The sequence below is a fragment of the Morone saxatilis genome, unplaced genomic scaffold (genome assembly GCF_004916995.1).
Source record: "Morone saxatilis isolate NCDOM2014 unplaced genomic scaffold, NCSU_SB_2.0 Contig22, whole genome shotgun sequence".
Classification (NCBI taxonomy): domain Eukaryota; kingdom Metazoa; phylum Chordata; class Actinopteri; family Moronidae; genus Morone; species Morone saxatilis.
Window position 1 is genome coordinate 3,846,060 of NW_023339785.1, and position 23,050 is coordinate 3,869,109.

Consider the following 23,050-nt stretch of genomic DNA (forward strand, 5'->3'; position numbering starts at 1 on the left):
AACATATTTTTGAGTGGAGGGAGGATTTAACTTTGTTAGAATTCTAATAGCAATTGTTGTTGTGGAGACCCATTTATCTCAGAATATGGACAATAAACCACAGAATAAACACATTTGCTCTCTATAACATCAACAGAACTTCTAGGGTGGCTTTAAACAAGGTTAAGAAGTATATAGAGAGTATGTATTATCTTATGATTTGGATTTAGTAATAGGTCTGAGGAATAAACAGCACGCCCTACTGCCTTCTGGATATTGTCTTCCATGGCGACAGCTGCTGTTTTCCATATTGAGCAGATGAAACAGGTGCTACTTTTGGGTACACTTCAGTACCAATTATTGACTGAAAATGCAGAGTGAATGATCAAACAGACAAAGTATTGAAGGATCAGTATGGAGTAACAAAGAAACAGGCAATGAACAAACACAGTATCACACAAAAATGTGAAGATTAAAGAAAAAAGATTCTTTTTGTGTCGCGGATGGGTTTACATTAGAGTCAATAGAAAGCCCGGTGCGTCCCATACAGCCGCTGATGGGTACCATATGCGGCTGTATGGGACGCCAAAAGGGCAGAGACAAAGCATCAGTCTTCAACGAGTTGGGAATGAGAACGGGTTGGATGCACATGATTTGAACTCTGAAGGGAAATGACAGGTGAAAGTAAGGAGTTCCCTTCACTTGAAAGTATTCTGTTCACTTTTCAAAAATGTAAATTCAGACCAGGATCGCCTGTTGTATGCATAATTGGTTATATCAGAATGTGATGATTGAGGTTATATTTAAATAATAACCAATAAAACAACAACATCTCTTTCGTTAGTAAGTATTAAACCCAAATGGTTGTCCTTGAATGTACAAAGACTTTACTCAGCTCTTCATTATGTTAAGAAAGTCTGCATTAATACCTTAGTCTCTCACAGATACATTTTATGAGCCGTCTGGGAGGATATTTTTAGATATTTCATTTAATGTAAGCACACAGAGGTCAGCAAAAAGCCTTGGTGTGAGAGTACCATCTGAAAACCTTATTGATCCCTGTAGGAAAAAAACAATCTTCTATTCCTTGTCAACACGATGGTCGGGGTCAGCCACAACACATCTGTGTTTTATAGAGCACTGCCCTTGAAGCAGTCAGATGGACAGTAATCTGCTCAAGGACACTTGAGCAGAGCCAAGACAGACGGTGAACTCTTGAATCGATAATGTGACCTGAGCACAGCCACACAGGATCATGTGTGATGAGCTTAGTTTGATGTATGCAGCACAAGTCTTTGGCTAACATGTTGACCAGTTTTGTTGAACAAATTTTTATATATAGCTAAAAGTGTATTTGGGAAGTCTTTCTAAAAAAAATTGTTTTTTGTTTTTTTTGCAACGGAATTGTGGAAAAAAGCAAAAATTGCAAAAATAGTTGCAATACATTTTTAATTCATTACAAATAAAAGTAGTTTGGTGACGTATGGCCATCATTTTGCGCCGGAACTGCTATAATTGGTGAAACTCACAGGGTTTGCTGGGTGCTAATATCTAGTTAAGATTGTGTGTGATATAATTCAGTGCAATGTTAATTATATACAAGTAAAACAATTAGTTAGTATACAATACACAAGCAGTTGTGCTGGGCTTACTTGTGTCCATTAGATCACTAAGATGTAGACTTGAGCTGAAGCTTGTTACATTAAATCTTGCAATATGTTAAGGTTCTTAACAAAACAGAGTCTACAGCATCAAAAACCTTTTCTAGTCTATTCACAAAGGCAGCATGTGACAACAGGAAACTTACTTTCCTATTATCCAAACTTAATTATTAGGGCAAAAATTAGGTTACAGAGTCTAAAAGAGTAGCAGCCATTATGTTACATCAGTAACTGTGAATAGTGAAACTGGAACACCAGTGGCTAATGCTAAAAAAAAAAAAAAAGGATTTGATTTGATCAACATTTTACTTGGTGTTTTTTTCCCCAACACTGATTAATAATAAAAATAAAGTGGTTGTTAATGTATTATTTAAAATTGTGTTATTTATAGTGCATATTAATAACATGAATTATTAGCAGTCTAGATAATATGAAGACTAGTTGAAGAGTTGATAACTTGTAACAAGTTTGTTTTCCTCATTTAGCACGCAGAGCTCTCTGACCTCCATATATCCAACTTAAATGGATCTGTTTTCAGGAAGTGCCCATCTAGAATTTAAATATTGTAAACTTTGCCCTCTGTTTCCTGTGATTTACCTCCCCCATGGTTCTGTGGTGTGCAGAGTCCTGCTGCAGCTTCACCTCCATGACTCATTACTGCAGACTCCATAGTAATTGCTTATGAAGTTCTGCGATTTCTCTCCGTGATCTCTGGCACGCAACCAAACTTGCCACCCCAAGCTGTCGTGGGTTGTTAGAGCACGCTCCAACACAGATAATACTAATCTGAAGGACCAAAAGAAGCTATCAGACCTAAATCCCATAGAAAGCCAGTTATCATATAACCAGCCTGTGACCATCGTGATGAAAGTGACGGCTAATATTATGTTTTTAATTTGATGTATTTTAGTTTCATGGGTATGACTAAATATTATTTTTTACAAAGCTTTCTGGATTTGTATCGCTCTTGATCAAACATAGTTAGAAAATATACTGGACTGTAATGTGTAGTGCTATGATCATTTCGAATCTAATGTGCATTTTGATTTATTTGTGCATCTTCATGATTGATAGTTATTTTTTAGTTGAATGTGCTTCATCTGAATATTACTAAGATAAACACAAGTAAATGTGTGTTGTAGTGACCTGCACTCTGTGTGTGTGTGTGTGTGTGTGTGAGTGGATAGATGGGTGGTTTGCCTCGTCCTTGATGCCAACCTCAGAGGTGATAAATGTGGCCTGTCCCTACTTGCACATTGACAAGGCCAGGCTCTGTGAGGCTGTCTTCCAATGATAATGGTTGCGAACGGGTGATAAAGCACTGGACTGATGTACCTCAAGCCTCCATTTCCCATGTACCCCAGAGATTTACTGAGGTGTGCTGTGGAAAGGGGGGGCACACCCCACATCTCCTTGGTGTCCTCTTTCCCTTTTGCTTTCAGCACATGAAAAATCATTCTGCGCTGTCTGATCTGCCAAATACTTCAACCGCTGACATGCCTCATGTATTTCCACTAGCTCTTCTACTGCGGTTCTCAGTTGTGCACCTCCACATCCATTGGACTGTTGGTGCTTTTAAAGGCCTACTATGCAGGATTTGTCCATTGCTGTTTGTAAATGCAACATTCAAACTTGGCCCCTTCTCCCTGGCTCAAGCAGGCCAGAGAGCGATAAATGAAAGGGAGCAACATTAGTGAGAACAAAGCAGCGAATCAGAGGAGTAATTTCCTGATTTCTTTTTAACATTGTTACATTCTAAAGCACAAATAAACACCTCCGCTCAACCCTGTAGGAAGGTACCCTATTCCTGGATTTTGTGTGAATACAGTTGGAGCGTAGTCTGCCGTGCAGCTCGTAATGCATCCATGACACTGACATGGAGAGGGAGCAGAGGAGAGAGACGGAGACAACGGCGTAACCTGGTTGTTACATTTTACTCACTCTGTAATCTGCCCTTTACTCCCTTAAACATCCCACACACCACAAAATAAGTAAATACAGGGCAGTGACACTGCCACACACTTCTAGTGGGTCATTAGTTCATTTTTTCTTTAATTTATCCTTATTAGTTTGTAGACTAAATTTAAATAAAATTCCAACAATAAATTAACATTTTTCCCAAATATTCCTGGATTCAGTATAGTTTGCAAAGTGACTGATCCACACAACATTCTTCATCACATTAACATCCAGTGTAAGGATTCTAATTATTAAGACAGACACAGTCCTGTAGTCCTTTCCAGATGTGTCGTTTCACTGTGCAAAAGAAGGAAGATGAACAGATGTTCCCTATCTTCCGACACATATTGTCACCTCAGAGAAATTCTTTTACTGAAAAATGCTTCAGCAGAAGAAAAGTTATTACTATTTGCCCCCAGTTAAACATGAAACTTCATCTAGCCGTTGGGTTTTATTTTCATCCAACCAGGTTGTTGCTCATTTTTCAGAGGGATAAAATGTAATTTCTAAAATAAACAAATACTCTGTAACAAAATGAAGCAACACATAAGGTAAACAATTGGAAAACCCTTAACTAACAGTAAAATATCGCTGCATAAAATCCATACCAGCTTTCTACTGTTCTCTTGTACAACTTTGGTTAGGCAGTTCTTTTTTCTGCTCAAGGACGACATTCCTTTGAAAGACCCAGTTAAGCCACTACAAGCACCCTCTTAACATGAATGTAGGAAGGAGAGGAATGAAAAAGGAAGAGGCTCCGTGTCTTGCTCAAGGACACTTTACAGGAGATTGAACCAATTCAGCTATAAAATAATGTTCCTCTGGTCAGCCTGTCACTCTATAGAAGCAATTTTCTGTACTGAACGGGGCTTTCTCCTTTTCTTTTACCCAAAGTGTTTTTAGAGTTCTCCAAGGACAACTGTGCTCCAAAAACCAAACCAGTCTGCCTGATAAAGTCAATAGTTGTCAAGGACCGGCACAGACAGCTCAGTGTGAAAAGTGACTCAGTGCTGCTTTAACAAAAGAGGGTTTTTTAAATCTTTTCAAGGTCTGACATTGATAAAAGTTTGTGTGGGAGCTGAAACACAGCCACAGATCTTTTAAAGCATCATGATGCAACCATGACTTATGCATGTCTTTTAAGAAGTTTTTGTCACTTTATAAACTCCCACACTCCTGATTGGTTGGAGGTGATCATCAAATCTAAGAACACCAAGTTGACTATGCGTGTATGTGTGTGTGTCTGTGTGTGATTGTAATGTCTTTCTCGTCGATGTCCTTGGCTAAGTTGCCAATAATTTTCAGTTGGCAAGAAAACTTTTAGTGATTGCCTGCTGTTCATGGTGGACATTGATTGACAAAAATTGAGGCCCTTTTTGTGGGTATAAATGCTGCCAAGCACAAGAAGAAGGATGTACTCTCATGATGCTCCCAGGGTGCTTTTAGCAAGTATTGAAACAGCTGGAACAGACTCACAATCAAAAATGTCATCAGATATTTCTGATAAAATTTGAAAAAGCAAAAAGAGCCATATTAATAAAATATTTTAATGCAACGTTAGAAAAAACATAAATCCAATATTCAATATCCTTTCTGCTCTGTTTTGGTCTCCACAAGATTTTGACAAAAATATTCGTCTCTTTAGCTACAGTGTCTGGCATGTAGTGTACAGTGGATGTAGGAACTCATTGGTTTCTGAAGATCCGTTGTGAAGCACAGTTTGGTTAACTCTGGCCGTTGCCATTTTAGCAGTCCTGACTCCGCTGGCTCACAGCTAATCCAAAAATGGGCAGATATGTGGAAAGTGGGTAGAGCTGAGGCAGGTCAACTGAAGCCTGGTTACTGAAAACAGCCACCTGTGACTGTCACTCAAAGCTAATTCTGCATAACTTTAAGCCTTGATATAATTTAAACTGGTGAGTTATATAAAAATGAGCTATATAGACTAAAAACGCTTTTTTTGTACCGTGCTGTAAATTCGGGCATTTTAATATGGAGCCGTATGGAGATTGAATCACTTCTGTTAGCCTGCCTCAAGTGGCCATTCAAGGAACTGCCGTTTTTGGTACTTCCATGTTGTTGTCATTGCCACCCACGGAGCATGAAACAGGGTTGACGAGAAAGATGAATAATAAGAAAATTACAGTAAATGTTATGTAAAACTAAAAACAATGTGCTAAAAGAAGTCAAGAAGCTCTTTTTGTTTGCACTTTGGTCCAACTAAAAGATTTGAGAAGCAACTCGTGGATGGCACTGAATGACAGAAGAACAGCTAATATCTTTCAGCCTTGTTTTCTGCTTTATTTTAATGTTCCCTCAGTGGCCTTTCCACTGGGTTTTGGGACTACCTTTCCGTTCAGGCCGGCGCAGGAGGCTGATGATGATGGTCTGGGCCGGCTGGTGTGGGCCTTGGGGGTTGAAGCAGGGACCCGCCAGTCGACAGCCGTGGGACTGCTGAGAACTGGTGACAGATGGGAGAGCAGGAACACAGAGTCCTTGAGCTGATCCCGCTGTTTTCGCTCTCTTGCTCTATCACTTTTTTCCTGCAGTATCTCCCATTTTCTCACAATACGCTTGCCATTTCATTTCATATTTCTCCCTTACTTTTTCTCTAAATCTGTTTTTCTTTTTCTCGTCCTCCTGTCTCACCTTTCTTTATCTCTCAATTTCCTCCTTCCTCTTAACCTTTCTCTGATATGGCTTTCTCAATCATCATTCTCATAGTCTTTCAGTCTTTCCTTTGTTGTCCTTTACTGCCCTTATTTTTCTGGCCATTATTCCTCTTTTCATTTAAATACCCCTTATTGTCTCTCAAGTGCTCTTCATTGTCATTGTATGTTTTGTGTATCATTCCCAGACAAAATGTAAAACATCTGCAACAAGGACAGATGAAAGAGCTGTCACTCTCCGTTTTTCTTACTTATGCACGCTCATTCTCTCCATCAGTCGCTCTAATTTGCTGTGTTGTAGTGGAAATAATCTTACTCTCATTCTAGTTAACCTTATTCCTCTGTCCTTGTTCTCTCCCTTCAGTCTCAGTCCTTTCTCTTTCCTTTTCCTCTCTCCGTCCTTCTTCGTGTGCCTTTGGGCTCCACAGGGGACTCTTCTCATGTGGTCTCGCCCATCCTTCAGCACAAAATATTCATACACACACACACAGATACAAGCAGAAACACTCTCGGAGCCCGAATGCACCTGGAGGACACACACTCAATTTTACGCTCTGCTCTGAAGGCCCACAGATGCATGGAGGGAATTGAGAGCTGTACATTTTGTTCTCATTCTTTAACACCCGGCAGAGCCTCATTCACACACAACACATCAGACACTCTTTCCTCATGTTTTCACACACCCTCCAAGTCTAAAGCTAGCCTTTATGTAACTCTGCACGGTCTAATCCACTGCATGACCCGACCGTCCATAACTTCTAAACTTCTCCCTGATCCCTTTTCAATTTCTACTCTCCTTCCCACTAAGCAGAGGACGCCTCCCCCTACTTTAAAATTAGCCCTCATGCCTCAGCTGACCTTAAAAGTCCCTTTTAAAGCAGTAATGAATTAGCACAGTTAACTAGCTCTCCATGCTCAAGGCAGTATCACTAAACAGGTTAGGTTTGTACTGTGTAGTAATGTAATGACTTAAAACTGTTTTTATGTTGTGGGAATGGCATGTGTTGGTCATTCAGTCTGCCAGTGTGGTCCATACTAAAATATCTTATTATTATTGGATATATTTTTATGATTTCTAGTACAGATGTACATGGTGCCCAGAGGATGAATCCTAATGACTTTGGGGATCCTCTGACGTTTTCCTCTTACATCACTAGCAGGTTGACAGGTAGGCGGAAGAGAAGTAGTGTCACCAGTTTGGAGATCTAATTTATTACAGTCAGAAAGTGAGGAACATCTGATGAAAATAAAACACGTTTTCAAAGTCAGTGTTGCAACAGTAATGGTATTATTAAGTACTCATATTGGCACCCCTGTATTAAGTACCCAAATTTAAGTACTCGTTCTTGTATTTGGTTTGGACTGTCTACACAACTGTTGGATGGATTACCATGTAATTTGATATACACCGATCAGCCATAACCCCTTTATATTATAAGCACTGACTGGTGAAATGAATAACACTGATTATCTGGTTATCATGGCTCCTGTCAGTGGGTGGGATGTATTAGGCAGCAAGTGAACATCTCTTGTCCTCCAAGTTGATGTGTAGCAAGCAGGAAAAATGGGCAGTGTGAGGCCATCTGAGCGACTTTGACAAGGGCCACATTGTCGATGGCTAGACCGACTGGGTCACGAGCATCCTCCAACATCTGCCCTGCAGCTCTTGTGGGGTGTTCGGGGTCTGCAGTGGTCAGTCAGGCTGCCCAGGTGGTCATAATGTTATGGCTGATGGGTGTACATGGTCCACATGAACTGTGGTGATGCCCTGGGACTTTCTATCCAGCACCTTCATAAGGTCAAATGTTTAATTTGTCCAATACATTGGTTTACAGTATCTATTTAAAAGATTGGTTTTCTTTACGATGACCAGTACAGCCTCACAGAGCCGGCAGCATGGCTGTAGACTATTTTTCTACTTCCGCGTCAAATACACCCCCTATTTAGTTAAATGTTATCTTTTACATTTGTAGAGCTGTAATATTTTTAGTACAGTTGATTATTGATTTATTGAACTGTGGCCAGAATGTGAGATTTTATGGTACATCGGATCTTTGCAGAAAGAATCACAACTTAATCAAGAATTTTTAATTAAGTTTGGATTAAACTTAAACTGAAACCAAAGTACACTTAAGATTTCTTTATAGTGCAGAAAATGTGAGCTCAATGGTCCACATACTAGTTTTTGGGCATTTGAATTGTGATAAACATAACTCCAGTTAAAAACTTTACTTGCAGTTGTCTTTTAAGCAACCAACAAGTTGCCTTGTATAGTTCTAGCATTGTATTGAGGGACAAGTTATTCATTGTGCTTTCTAATGAAGTACTTTAGACTGTGTTTCAGTGTTTTTCTAACCATAACCGAGACTCTCAGCTCTTCCTCTGGAGCTTTCTCGCTTTGCTTACCATTTCCCAGACTCCACAGCTGGCAGCGTATGATGACACCAAGGCTTTTGGGAACGACAACTGCCTCACGTCGCTACACAGCAGCTTTGTCACAATCAGACGAGCTAATTAGCCCTTAGCATCGAGATTAGTTATGTGGAGGTTTGGGAGAGGCGATGCAAATGCAAAAGATAAAGTGGCATCAGTTGCAAAGACGTACAAATTATCAGCAGTAGACTAGATAAAAGGTGTATGAGGCTGATATTTTAGCTGATTTATATCAAAAATATCCAATTTGCCAAACTTTGGAAACTAGACTGTTTCAGACAGATTAAGTTAAACAGGTTTGATCTCTGTTGTCACTCTTGTCTGCTGAAGAACACTGAAAAAGAGTTTCACATCAAAATTATAAACCTAAGACTACCTAAAGAAGGGTAACACTTTTAAATAGAGTTTCTCTTTTAATAAGAGTATAATTGTGAATACAGTGTAATTATACAACTATTGACAACATTATTTGACACATTTTTATTGACAGAGTGCCAAATTGAGTTACATTATATCCATATTGTAACTGAATTTGAAAGACTTTGTTACCACAAATTACCATTTTAGTATCAGTGCTAATAAGGAAGTGAGAATAGGTCACGATGTAGGAAGATACAGCTGATAAAGTCAAAGCTAAAATAAGATATAAAGCATGTTGTGCTATTTTTTTAATTTGAATCTGCAGACTCTAAAGTTTAACAAGTTAATTCTAACTTAAGTTAATTTTAGAAGTTTCTCTGTTCTGCTGGGCCAAATAAAAATGCAATATCCCTGAAGTGATGGGGGACATTCTATAAAGATTGTTCTGCATACAAGATTTGGGAAATCTCCTCAAGCTACCAGCAACAAAGTCAAAGAAAAAGTTTACAGCCACATTTAACAATTCAGACTGCCCCCTGGGGAGACATAATTTTATTAGTGTTACTACAAGAAAGTAACTAATTAGTTTTCTTACCCTCAGAACAGGGATGTAAGGGTTTAGCTGCAAAACAGTGAAGACAAATTCAGCAAGCATCTCTCTGACCATCTTTATCTGCGTCTAATGTATGACAAAAACTGACCGCTTCTCTGTTTTATTTGCTAAAGCTGTTATGCACCCTTTAAGTGTACAGAGATGATGTAGATGTCACCACCTTAAAGTCAACATGAATAGATTATTATATATATATATATTATACTATCTAATGTGAAAATTGTTTATATTTAGACTTAAAGCCAACGTGTCATGTGTTTGGTACACTAAGCAGTTGATGAAAAAACAAGAAACATCAACATGTCTGTTTATTAATTAGCAGTCACCCTGCTCCATATGACTATGGACTGGGGCTTGTCCTGGTCCGTCAACAAGGCAAGTTCAGACTGCAGCCAAGAACCCCAAGGTCACCGCTGTCTCATCAATTTCACGGCGGAAGCAGATGGCTGTGTCTTTGAGTCTTTCCTCCGGAGAGCCTGCAAGGCACAGCTTAGCAGCCGAGCCACTAATACAGGGGCACTAATAGTGAAGGGAAGTGTGCTGGAGTGAGAGAGCTGTGTTTCGAATTTGCCCCGAGTGGTCCAGGAGGTCCAGTTCTCGTTAAAATCTATTTCTTTCCTGTGAATTGGAAGTGAGTGGAGAGAGGTGGGTTCAGGGTTCGTGGGGCCACTGTTAGAGCTGGAAAGAATGCCTCTGAGTTAGCACAACACACAGCCAGAGCCCTGTGTATGGGTAATACTTAAAAACACTGCAGGAGCTACTCAACACAGGATGACACTTAAGATTAGTCTGTGCAACTTCGTGACTTGAACTATGGCCTTTCAAGTTGTTATAGCTAAAAGGATAATGTCAGCATTTGTTTTTTTAAGGTTGTACTGAGGCAGCAAAACTGACAATGTTCTTGCTGCTCACACTGTAATGATAATATGTTCTGGTTAGAGTAAAGCCATGTAACAGACTGTTGAGGTCTAATGTAGAACAAGCAGGGATATATAGTGTTTGCTTTTGTCTGGTTAGCATTTCTCTTTATCATTTACAAAGGAGTGCTGTGTTATTTTTCACCAATTTAAACAAAGCATCAACATCTTGTGAAAGTTGTCAGAGAGTCTGTTTTCTGAAGAGACTGGGTTCTGTTCCTGTTTGTAACTGATATGGATGCATCACACTTTACTCAATCACAACAAAATGGCAACGAAACAGGAACTGACAAAACCAAATGTTTGTTGTGAAGGGCGATCTAGCTCTCTCTGCAGAAGTTGTTTTCATCTTATACAAGAGTGAACGGCAGCATCTGAGTCCTGACAGCTCCGACAGTGTTGATGCAGTGCATGCACCAGCAGACCTTTTTCATGGCGGTGGGAACATTTGGAAATTCTTCCTCTCTACAACATCTGGTTGCCACAGTGGGGTTAATGTTTGATTGGGAGGGAGTGATTGTGGTTGTGACATGGTGTATGGTTAGGTTAGAAAAAGATTACAGTTACAATTTACATAAACAGTTGGTCTGTGACAGAATGAGAACTCCGGTCACCCAGATTAACATTAGATGAGCTACATCCAGCACATCCTCTCCACATCCATGCATAAAGGGCATGATTGTTCTCGGGTTGGCACTGGACATAAATTGCACAATTGTTCAATATGAGTGTAATTCCTTGGGATGCTGGGCAAGGGCAAAACACACCAGCCGTGTAGCGGCATATGGAACTTGTCATTTAATGCCCATAGCACACACCAGATGCTCCACACAGGCCGACACGGTCTAGTCAAGACACAGTAGGATGTCAGTGCCTGAGACAGCTTTGCCAGCGGCCATTTTAATAAGCCAGTCCTCATCAGGAAGAGAATTTCAAAATGGCTTTTTGGTATCTTTCTAGACTCTGTTTTATCATCAAATAACACCATAAAATACAATTAAAATATAAAGTGATGCTCCAATCCAGAAGAAGTAACAGTCAGCGGTAGGAAATGCCTATCATTAGCATTTGAAGTGATCAAATAAGTAACACAAAAGTCAAAGCCACAACACCCAGACCAAAGCTGCAATGATATAATAATAAATATCTTTTCACCATGTGCTTGATCTCCTGTTTAGCATATCTAACTAGCACAGCCAGGAAATGGGATCAGTAGCTAAATGAGTCCCAGTGTCTGTTTATTATGGTCCTTTCAATAGCACTCTAAGCCTTTTGTTCTCAGGTCTTGACCCATGTTCCAAGTGGCCGCTTTGCATGAGGATGTTGGAGATAGCAAAGGCCAAAGTGAGCAGCACAAAGGCAATCAAGAGAATTGCTAATCATTTATTGCCGTGCCTTTTATCCCAGGCTCTTGTTCATGGGGCTCACCTCTCGTCCCCTCTATTGTCAGACACTTTTGTCTTTGGTTCAGTCGAGGGCAGATTGAGCTGCTCTTTCACTGGCCCGAAAGAGGGTTGAAATACAAAGCAATGTCTATTGAATTATCCAAATCTTAGATGTGCCACTGTTCACATCAAACGCTTTGCGACAGGCGATAACTGAGATCTATTATGCTGGAATTACTGTGAATTGCCATAAATGTCACTCTTTATTAAAAGATTTCTGCTTGACATTTGTTTCATTTATCATTTTTCTCTCTCTCTCTCTGCCACCACCAACAACAGGGGCCACCAAAGACATGGGCAAGATGCTTGGTGGGGAGGAGGAGAAAGATCCCGATGCTCAGAAAAAAGAGGAAGAACGGCAAGAGGCGCTGAGGCAACAGGAAGAGGAGAGGAAGGCTAAATATGCAAAAATGGAGGCGGAGAGAGAAAACCTCCGACAGGGCATCAGAGATAAGGTAAAATAAACATCAATACAGCTGACAAAGTTAACAAAGGTTCACTACCGTGTTTATTCCCCAGAGGTGCAGGCTACATTGATAAAAGAAAAAGCAGGAGATGACCAGTTCTACCATGTTCTTTTCTTATCTGTTTCTTCTTACTGTTATTATTTTTTGTGTTGTAGCGCGTGTCCTCGAGTGCCAGAGAGGCGCCTTTAAATAAAATGTATTATTATTATTATTGAATTTATGTTACTGCTGCACAAACTTCTCTTCGGAAACACAACCACTTATATTGATAAGCAAGGCACGCTTGACCTTGATTATTTAACCTTCTCAAACACCCTTTTTCGTTTTCACACACTGCAATTGTCACTTTTCTTGTAAACAAAGTTGTGAAAGTGTGCCATTTTTGGCGGAATGATTGGCACCCTCATAATAGTAGGCTTTTTGGCTCCACCTTGAGGCCTGACCCCCATTCAGAACACTTTGTCACTTAAAATATGAGTGGGAAATGACATCTGTAAAAGCAGAGTCAAGATCAGTTTGAAGCATAATGAACCTTAATGCTGCTTGGATTACATGTTTTATCCATGCTAATGACGATGCTGTTTATAATTAAACTGAATTCCATATCAAATATGCATTCTTGCAACTAAAAGCATTATTGAAGAAGAGCTATCTTTGCACCGTCTTTAGTTCACATACAACAATGTAGGTTGAGTTTTTGCGCTGCCTCTGAGATTTCGAATTAATTTAATAGACGTAATTGATTTGATTTTGGATATGGGACTTTATTTAGTTCGACAAATTCATACCAGGACTTGAATTACACGTGTTACATGTCAAATCACATGAGGAAATTGCCTTGGTTTTTACGTTCAGTACGAGTACGACGTTACACGTAAAAGAATAAAAAATAAAAGCATTTATGTTGAGGGTGGGCCCACATGTTGCAAAACTCGTAGATATTACAACAGCAGAAATGAAAAATTAAACAATGCACATTGTGTTAGTTTTAATTTACTTTGGGTGAAGCAAGCGCAGCGCTGTTTCTCCGCCTTCGCTGAATGAATGCCAGGGCAACACCGACAGTTTCTGCACACCCTTCATATAGTTTTACTGGGTTCGTTGCTGGAGAATGTTCTTCCGCCAGCCAGTAACGTCATGTGGCAAAGTATGGAATTTTCCTCAACAACTCCGTAGAATATATCAACTAGTCCTACACGTAATGTACACATATAAGATGTATTGGACTAACGTTCTGTAGATGAGCTTAGCTTCTAACGTGAGTTCTATAATACATTTTACAGACTACTAGATCTTATTTTTTGAAACTTCTGTTGAGAAACACTTAACTAGCGAATGTTATATTAACGGATGTTGACAGTTTACAACGAGGAAAGAGGGAAGAAGAAGGGGGCGTTCCAGTCAGCGGAAACGGGAACCCCACCAGCACGAGGAACGCCCATTTGTGGCTGCAGTTGGATGATATTGGAGATTTCTGCCAGCGCCCCAACACAGTGGCCATGACTTTCATTTTAAAGACTCAACAGTAACATGACGATGTCGCAGAGAACCTCACTGTATTGTGAGTTCTCTATTAACTTAGCGGATAGCAGACTGGCTTTTGCTGTATGCTTAATGAAAAAAAAAAAACAGATTCCCTCTCTTATACATTTAGTTTGCTTTAAACATTGCACACTGTTCATGTTTGTACACCCAGTAATGCTGTTTGCAGTTCAGTTAACAAATGCAGGACTCCTTACGGTCAAAATTCTGTTTTTAAAGCTTCAAACCCCTTTTTTTGTCTCACCAAAACTATCTCGTCTTTGATAAATCCATCCTTACTATTTAATTCATATGTAATAAAATGTTAATTCATGGTATCAAAGTGTCTGCAGCAGTCAAATATTCCTCTTGACATTGCTAATATTTCATTGAATATTTGACTTGAACACTGTTTGAGGGCTCTCGAGCTGAGTTTAAAACTTTTGTGTAGCCTTTGTAAAGCTATCTTTGGAGTTCGAGGATCAGCTCCGCACTCCACTGAGTCCAAGCGATTCTTTGGTTTTGCAACAAAACGTGAAAGAAGAGAGAGGAGGGAGAAAGAGCGATATGACAGCATATCTTTGGAAAGTGTTTGATTATAGCGAGTGGAGAGGGGCTGACTAAGCGTGACTGTCTTCAAGTCTGAAGAGTGAGAGAGAGGCCGAGGAAGACAGATTGCAAGAGAACGAGACCGAGCAGCATGGAGGGAAAGCAGAGAACAAACAAGGGAGCAGAAGGAGATACAGAAGAGATATCCATCAACCAATCGCAGCAATGTTTTTTTTTTCTGTCAAACTTAAGAAGAAACATTTTTGGTGTTGAACTAAGGCGCATGAATTTACTTCTCAAATCTTGTGCAAAAGGGCCTCCAACCATTCAGCTGAGCAGGCTTTTCTATACTGCTCACATTCTGCAGAAACATGTTTGACTTAAAGCCAAAAGATGAATAACTATATCTTGTATTCTTCTTTATTGGGGAAACAGAAAGCTTCCTGGTAGACATTTTCTATGGAGGCTACTGTCTATGGCAGTGTACAGTTAACCCATTAATGTCCACTAATTTTCTACACACACATTCTCGATTGTTACAATATAAATTCAGAAAGATTTTATGTATTACTATGGGATAAAATGAGTAACCCCTAGTTATGCTTTGATCTAGTGTAAATCTGATATTTAAGATGTCAAATGAATGTTAAACTTATTTTTTAGCGTGTTTTTTAGCGTTTTTAAAAGAAAATCAACTTTGTCTGCCAATTAAGGCATTATAAATATGTGAAACAAACATTTTGATTTTGTCATGTGTAGCCACATGTCTTGAAAGTTTCCACAGCAGATTTTGTTTTCCCCCTCCAACAGAAAACACTAAATATAGTTGTTAGTCATTAATGGGTTAATTTTAAACAAAAGATGTAAAGAAGTAAGTAAAGAAAAGCAAATGATCATGTTTAAATTATAAGAGTAAGAGTCGGCCATGCTAGAAGCTCAGTGAGGCTGTAAGAGCACTCAGCACAGTATTGTTGGGGGATTACCAGAGCTATTACAACTTGTCCTGAGGGGAACACTATACCAAATTGAATGGTCAAGTAGTATTCATAAAGTAGTTGTTGAGAAATTTTACTGTGAATCAAAAATGTCGACCTCATAGTGGTGCTTCTGGGGGAGCATGAATATCTGCACAAAATATATTGGTAATCCATCAAATGCTTTCCAAGATATTTCAGTCTGGACCGACATGGTAGACTACTCGACTGATCTACGTGGCAATAAATGTCATCACTAGCTGGGATTTGGGCCACTGGTTTTAATGGAAAACAAGTACATGTTCACCATTTCAACCTTCTAAAATGAACACCAAATTAATTCAATATACATAAAATGTCATTCATATGTTTCCCTCAAAACATAATTTGTATAATGCCAACTCAGAGTAGTTGCAAATGATGAATTATTGGGTAGGTTTTGTCATCTTCTTTATGTTGGAATATGTTGGTTCTCATCCTCACTACCAAGTAATGAGGTCAGTAATGTACAGACAGGAACAGTCCATCTATCAATATTTCATACAAAAAAGATAAAAGCCTTCATGTCATTGGAATTACTGGTCTGCAGTTATTGTAGTCATAAACATGCTGAGGATGAAGATGAGTCCAAGTATTAGATATAATCTCTGCTCTGTCTTTCACTGATGGTTTTATCTGCTGCATCTTCCTGCTGATCGATTGTTGCCCCACTACTCTAAAAACTACTGCGCATCTTCATAGCGGTAATGGACACTAGTTTTCCTTCAAATATTTATTGCTCTAGAATTACATTAACGTCCGCTTGGGAGAGCAGCAGCGAGGTCAGGGAGGAGTCCAGCTAATTTTCCGCATCTCTGCCTCAAGATCAACATCGCTCAGCCTGTTGACCTTCCTGGGCTCTGCAACCTTTTCCTTGCAGTTCAACTGGATTGATTTTTTTTAAACTAGGACCACACCAAATGCAATGAAGGTAACACAGACCCAGAACCTTTACATCAAAACAAAAGCTGACAAGATGCTGGTTTCAAATTATTTCAGAGGTAGAATTAATATCATCCACCCTCCATCTGTTTAGATTAATAAATTAAAGCCTCAAGTTCAATAAGGAATCAGTTATTAAACTGACATGGAGCATTAGTGATAAATTGTCTGTCCGGACTTGTTTGTTTGAAGTTGTTGTCATTTTGCAGAAACCTTGCATCTCCAAAATATCAGCTTTTCATATAAACAGCTTCATATTGGGAAGCTGTAGTTGACATAACAATCTCACCGCAAGCTCCATTTAGTAACTTTTCCTAACCTTTCGATCAAATTATATGATCTCCCTCAGCAGATGAAGTTTGGCCAATTGTGATGATATAGTTTTTATCTACAGGGAGAGTCCTCTTTTACAGAGGACGCCATGTTGAACAGTTTCTACAGTAGTCCAGAACGGACAAACCAAACACTGATTCTAGATTGGGCCCTTTGCATTTTTTGCGAGTTTGACGGCCACTGTAGTTTTTACTTAATGATTGTAAACCTGTGCTGTATTCAGTTGGTTGCAATCTGCAACTTTATCGCTAGTTGCCACTAAATCCTACTTACTAGCCCTTTTCTATCTCTGAGAAAAGCATCATCGGTCTATTTTACTGAGTATTACAGAGATGACTCAAATAGTACAAGATTGTTACAATCATGGCGCTAGTGAAACAGATTTCCCACCTGTTGTTGTTCTTTCTAATGTTTTAAATAGCAATTTTGTGCTCATTCTCCTCTAAATACACTCCTGATTTAATAGAGGTCTGTTGGGGCCCAGGGTTTTATAAGCTTAATCGTCAGCATTGTCCATTACACCTACTGACATCCTCTGCCTGTTATTGGAACATAAAATATCCAGGAAGGCCTAATTAGACCAAGCAGCAGTTAAACTCCCAAACAGACAAGCACAGAACCCAAACTCCTCTTCATCTAATTGCAGAAATCGTTTTTAACTTCTGTTCATGCAGGACCCAAAAAGCCACAGTGTGCTGTGTTTAAACTTCACGAGGATGCAGCCTGAAGCTAATTCATGCAAATTAAGAAATATGAATTACTTTGCAAGAGCAGTAATCATTTTCAGGTAATTTACCTCAAATGCATGAAATGATCATGTCACGCCTCACACGTCTCTATCTTTAGAGTAAAGACTGCCATACTTTGAAATCAGTCACAGAATTCATCCAAAGTTTCTCCAGCACAGCACTATATGGCTACCATTTAAAGTGAGGGGAGACATTGTTCCCACCTTTATTCTAAACTATTATTATATAGTGTTTAAGGTGCAAGGAAATCACATTTATGTCATGGTGTCACTGCTGCAATTTGCAATTTCTCATTGAATTGGTAAAGTGAAACATAATAAGTGATATGCACAGACTCACTGGGAGACAGAAAAGAAAAAAGTCATATTTCATAACTGAGATGAATCATTTTTAAAAGATTATCAAAAGAAGTTTAAACTAACCACTATGAAATGTAACATCCTATTCGGACGAGGCTTAATATCGTTGCCTGTTTGTCTTTTTCTCTTTTCTGAGCAGTATGGCATCAAGAAGAAGGAGGAGAAGGAAGCCGAGGCAGCAGCTGCTATGGAGCAGGCCTCCGAGGGCAGCCTCACCCGTCCGAAGAAGGCGGTTCCCACCGGCTGCGGCGACGAGGAGGAAGAGGAGAGCATCGTGGACACGGTCATGAAATTCATCCCGACCCCGCTCATGGATATGTTTAATAAAAAGTAACTGTTTTTGGGTGAAATGTGATTAACTTCTTACAGCGTTTATCTAACCAAGACTAATGCCATACCTTTCTTCACCTCCCCCATCACCCTCCCACCCTTTCAGCCCAACTTCTAAGTGTCCAGAAATTGAGCAACGTGCCATGACTTTGCCCTTGATTTAAAATATCTGGTCTCTGGCGGTGATATGTACTTTTTAATCTCTCACACAGAGCATGGTTCTCGGTAAACTGTGATTATATTAAAAGTATGTAACACCTACACAGAACTAGTGTCTTCAAGGCAAATCTTATGCCATGTTTTCAAAGTGTCAAGCACTTAGACCAGATATCACCCATCATCCACTCTTTTTGTTTGTAAATAGCCTCGGGTTATAAAAAAAAAGAGAACTATATCAGAGTGAAATGTGACATATAACAAGATGACTAAGAGTATAAGCCATATTTTTAACATTTAAGAAATTATCCAAATCATATCAGAAATTTAATTGAATTTTCCTGTTATGTTCTTGCTGATATTTGATACATACAATGTATATAAATACTTGCATTTTTATCAGTTCTCCGTTGTGAGGATTCACCCCATAAGCTGTCCCTTATGTTCTCATTGGTTTATTGTGAATGTGAAATATGAGCACTGATGGAGTCAAAACAGCACCTGTAAAAGCGGAAAGCGAAGGAAGTCATTTGAGATGAGATGAGTTTGTTTCGTTAACTTTTTTTTAAGCATGCAGTAAACTTTTGTGACGTGAAGTACGCGTATGTATACCATTTCATTTCTTACGATGAAGCGAAATACATTGATATTTGAGGCAATAACTGGTTTTCCATTTTTATTTAATTGACTTCTCCACCGTGTACAATAGGCGATAACTGTCTGAAATGTTCTTCCATGGGGGAAACTATAGAATGTTCTCCATACATGAAGTCTGTCTCAAAAGCAGCAATTCTTACTATAAATTCACTTGCTATACATGTTCGTGGTTTGAACATTGGGTTTTTATGTCCTGTGGCAGGTGTCGCTCGCTCTGCTTTTGCAGTAGGACGTATACATTTTAAACCAGGCTTATTTTAATTTCTGTTGACATTTCCATAAATTTTTTTGTAAAAAAAAGAAAATTCAAAAACACAACTATGTTGTGAACACACTTTATGTGAACAGACAGTGACAATAGTGCAATATATTGTTCGAACTGAAGTTGTCCTGTGTCCGTTGGTTTAACTGATGGGAGTGAAGTCCCAAATCAGCAATAACAGACAATCTTCATTGTTATGTGTTTAAACTTACTCCTTAACGTGTTAGTCGATGTTAAAGGCACAGACGTGTCTGAATAGTGACAGTGAAGCCTTTGTGGGTCAGACATATTTGATTAAAAAAGAGATAGGGGGTGAAGATGGGACGATTTGTTTCATGTCGTAAACAATGTTCAGTCATATGTTGCAGAATGATGAACGCAACCAGGATTTTGTGTTTGAAATCAAAAGGCAAATCAAATTGCAGGTTTCCAAAGGCAGACATCAACAATACATGCAGAGGAATTATTTAAAAAGCCCTGAGTCCTGCATGAAAGCTCCATGACCGTATACCACAAAGAACTTAAACCTGCTCTGTAGAGTCCAGTCTATGCTGCTGGTTAATATAATGGCACAAATTTAAAGGGATAAAATCAAATGTATCTCCATATGCCTTGTTTTGATTTGTTTTTATTTCTCCTTCATTCCAACGTGTCTTGTTAAAACATTCCAGATATTTCAGACATTCCACCAGACTTGTGCTGGTAACACTCAATCTTGGATATATTTTCAGTAGTAGACCTCAGTCGATGCCTTCGTTAGCCTACAAGTACATCACAATCAATAACTTAAATTTGATGTTGTTGTAACCCAAAAATAGACACTAGAATGAATCGAATATACATATAAAGATTCAAGACTTGACAGAGTAAGGAGTTACTGTAGCTGCCATGTACAGAAAAAAATCCCACATGAAGTTTAAGGGAAAGCATAAATGTGCTTTTAGCAGAGATCAGTTCAATCTTGTGATAAAATTTTGTTAGAAAATGTTTTTGTGATTCACATACGCACAGTAGCCGTAGGCGTATATAAGGTTTTCTAAACGCGCTTTTTGTCACATTGCCGCTGTTTTTATTAAGCGAGCTAAACATGAAATAATTCTGAACTTGTGTGTTCCTGTGGCATAGACGAAGGAAATTTATCTTTTTATCATCGCTTTGTGAGCTCTGTAATCATGTTGGATATATTAAAAAACATCCAAGGGCGCAGTGTGGTAAGGTCACCGTCCTGTAGAGCATATTTATTGAACCCTGTGATTTTACTGTACTTGTACACTGCCTTTGCCAGCCTCCATTTAAACAGTGTGTTAGCATATAGTTAGCAACAGATGTTTACAGCTACGGAACCATGCATCCATGCAACACTCAAATCCATCATCAGAGCAGTTATTCAATCAAACCAAAGAATAGTGCTGGTAGTAGTAGACGTAGACAAGAGGTTTCATTTTATTAATTTACTGCATATCTTATTTATTTTGAAATTCTCAGGTATTCTTCCTTTAGTTTTAATAGAAGTTTAAACCATAACTAGCCTTCTCTTAGCATAATTAGCCTTTTTTGCTAAAAATTGAACAACTTCATTGCCAGTGGCCTAGCAAGCCTAACTTTTATTTATGAATGACATATCTCTTGTTTGGCCCAAGAATATTCCAATAAGCTACTATTACTGCCCTGTCAACCCATGTAAAAGGAGCAACAAAAGAGCACCTTAGAAAACATCATCAGTGTGTGCAGTTCTTCAGGCTACCAGTGAGTCTTTTCCAAACTGGCATGCTCTGGAATCACCCTTTGCATCTCAACCATCAATTTACCCATTCATTATCATCTTGTAAATGCTAATTGATTGCGCTCTAAATGGCTTATAGATCACTGCCCAAACAAACTGCCCAAGTCATGCGTAATCAATATCTAGTCGTCCAGTAGACTCCAATTCAGTGTTTAGTTGGAAGTTGCTCATTTGTGCCGCTCACACAGCCATTAATATGATTAAGAAACTGCCTGAAAAATGTTTCACTTAAAAAGTAAAAATACTCCTTTGATGTGACTTGAATGTAACCGTCTGATGTTTCTCTCTCCTTGCATCTGTCTTTCTCTGTTCTGTACGTGTTGAGAAGACGCTTACTCTCGTGCAGTATTTCTTTCTTTTTCGTCTGTAGCCGGTCCTGTTTCTGTCCTCTGGTGGTTGGTATTTTGGGAAAAAAGACAAAAAAACATGTTAATTTGGTGCATTCTTTTGTACTGCGAAATCTTCTCACCCTTCTCCCTCCTTCTCTCTCTCTTTCTCCCTATTTGTTGACAAAAATGTATGCATGCTTATGGTGTGCAATGTAGGCAAGGTTGTTGATAAAAAAAATTGTTTTGTGTCTTCTCTGTGTTTCAAAGCTCCACCTGTTAGCCTCACTGCATGCCATTTTAGACAGAGATTTCAGTCTGTAACTTTCCTGCAAAAATGGAATCACCGCACACTCTGAGAATAAAGTGATTTCATATAATTTTCATCGTCTTGTGTTTCTGCATTCAAACAGTACTGGAGCAGGCCTTTGGCTACTGCTCCTTCTGTGTAAAGTAAAAAACAGCATATAGAAGCAGTGACGTACAGTGTGTTTCTGGTTTGGGAGGCAACATCATCCCTGACTTGACTGAGACGTGACCTGCAGTCATGGATCATATCCCATTGCATGGCATTCGTTATTAAGGAAGTATATGTGCAAAGACCTTCAATGTATATCACATGTTACTGTTTCTGTCAGTCAATCCTGTTTTTCATCTCAACATGGCTGTTACGTTTTATTTTTTTCTCCGAAGAAATTTCAACATCTATTCAATAAAAGCGAAAAGGGCTGTAAACAGAATGCACTGTGTTGTTCAAATCGTGATTGGAGGGCTTTTCAAAAACCCCCGCAGGGACATCAAAGCGATGCAAATAGCATCTCACTCATAGCAGTTTGTTTGTCATAAGTGGGTCTGTGATATCAGTTATCGGCAAAACCTTTTACATCAAACGAATCCACTGAAAAGATAATGGAGGAATGCCAAGCAAAGGATTAGGGATAGCAATGACTTCAGAGTTGGGTTTAATTACAGCACAAAAAGGAGGTCGACATTAAGACTAAATTAATTGATTACGATACTCTGTAATATGTCTATTGCTCGTTCGAGTTTTGGTTTGGATTTTAAATGAGGTTCTTTCAAAAGGTTGCTGTCACTGCCTTTCAGCATACACAGTGCAAAGCTTGTCATTTTATTTACCTTCCACTAATACATCAGTAAAATTCACTCTTAAAGGTTAGCTGCCATGTCAATCTTATTTGCAGTGCAGATGTGTTTTTATAAAGGGGTACAACTTGTTTTTTTGGGGGGGGGTTTATGAATTATTGAACAAAAATTCACTTATTTAGTGGTTCAGTCGGTACAAAAAATATATATTTTCATTTGCCTGATACATCAGCAGTGTGCTATCGTGCTTCGATAAGCACATGTGGTTTGCAGAGCAGGGGGGAAACAAAATGTCTCTCACTGTCTGTTGCAACAGATGTTTAGTGATTTATGCTCTTCCAGTTTCTCAACAGAGATACCCCCATCCCGAGACAGGCTCTTATTATTAGCATTGTACCATATATGAGGCAATAGCAGTATTAAGTTTAACTATTAAATACAATATCCTGGCTTTCCCTGAATG

The 23,050-nt window shown here is 39.0% G+C and overlaps 1 protein-coding gene across 3 annotated transcripts in view; it reads left to right on the top strand.

The window, feature by feature from the left end:
• LOC118333210 (complexin-2-like) overlaps positions 1–22,206 on the top strand; it is a 60,954-nt gene extending 38,748 nt beyond the window's left edge. For all 3 annotated transcript variants that reach the window (XM_035668757.1, XM_035668758.1, XM_035668759.1), the window contains exons 3-4: positions 12,316–12,491; positions 18,109–22,206. In XM_035668757.1, coding sequence (XP_035524650.1) covers positions 12,316–12,491; positions 18,109–18,303 — 371 coding nt within the window. In that variant the 3' untranslated portion in view covers positions 18,304–22,206. The remainder of the gene's footprint in view (positions 1–12,315; positions 12,492–18,108) is intronic.
• Positions 22,207–23,050: the final 844 nt, after the last annotated feature.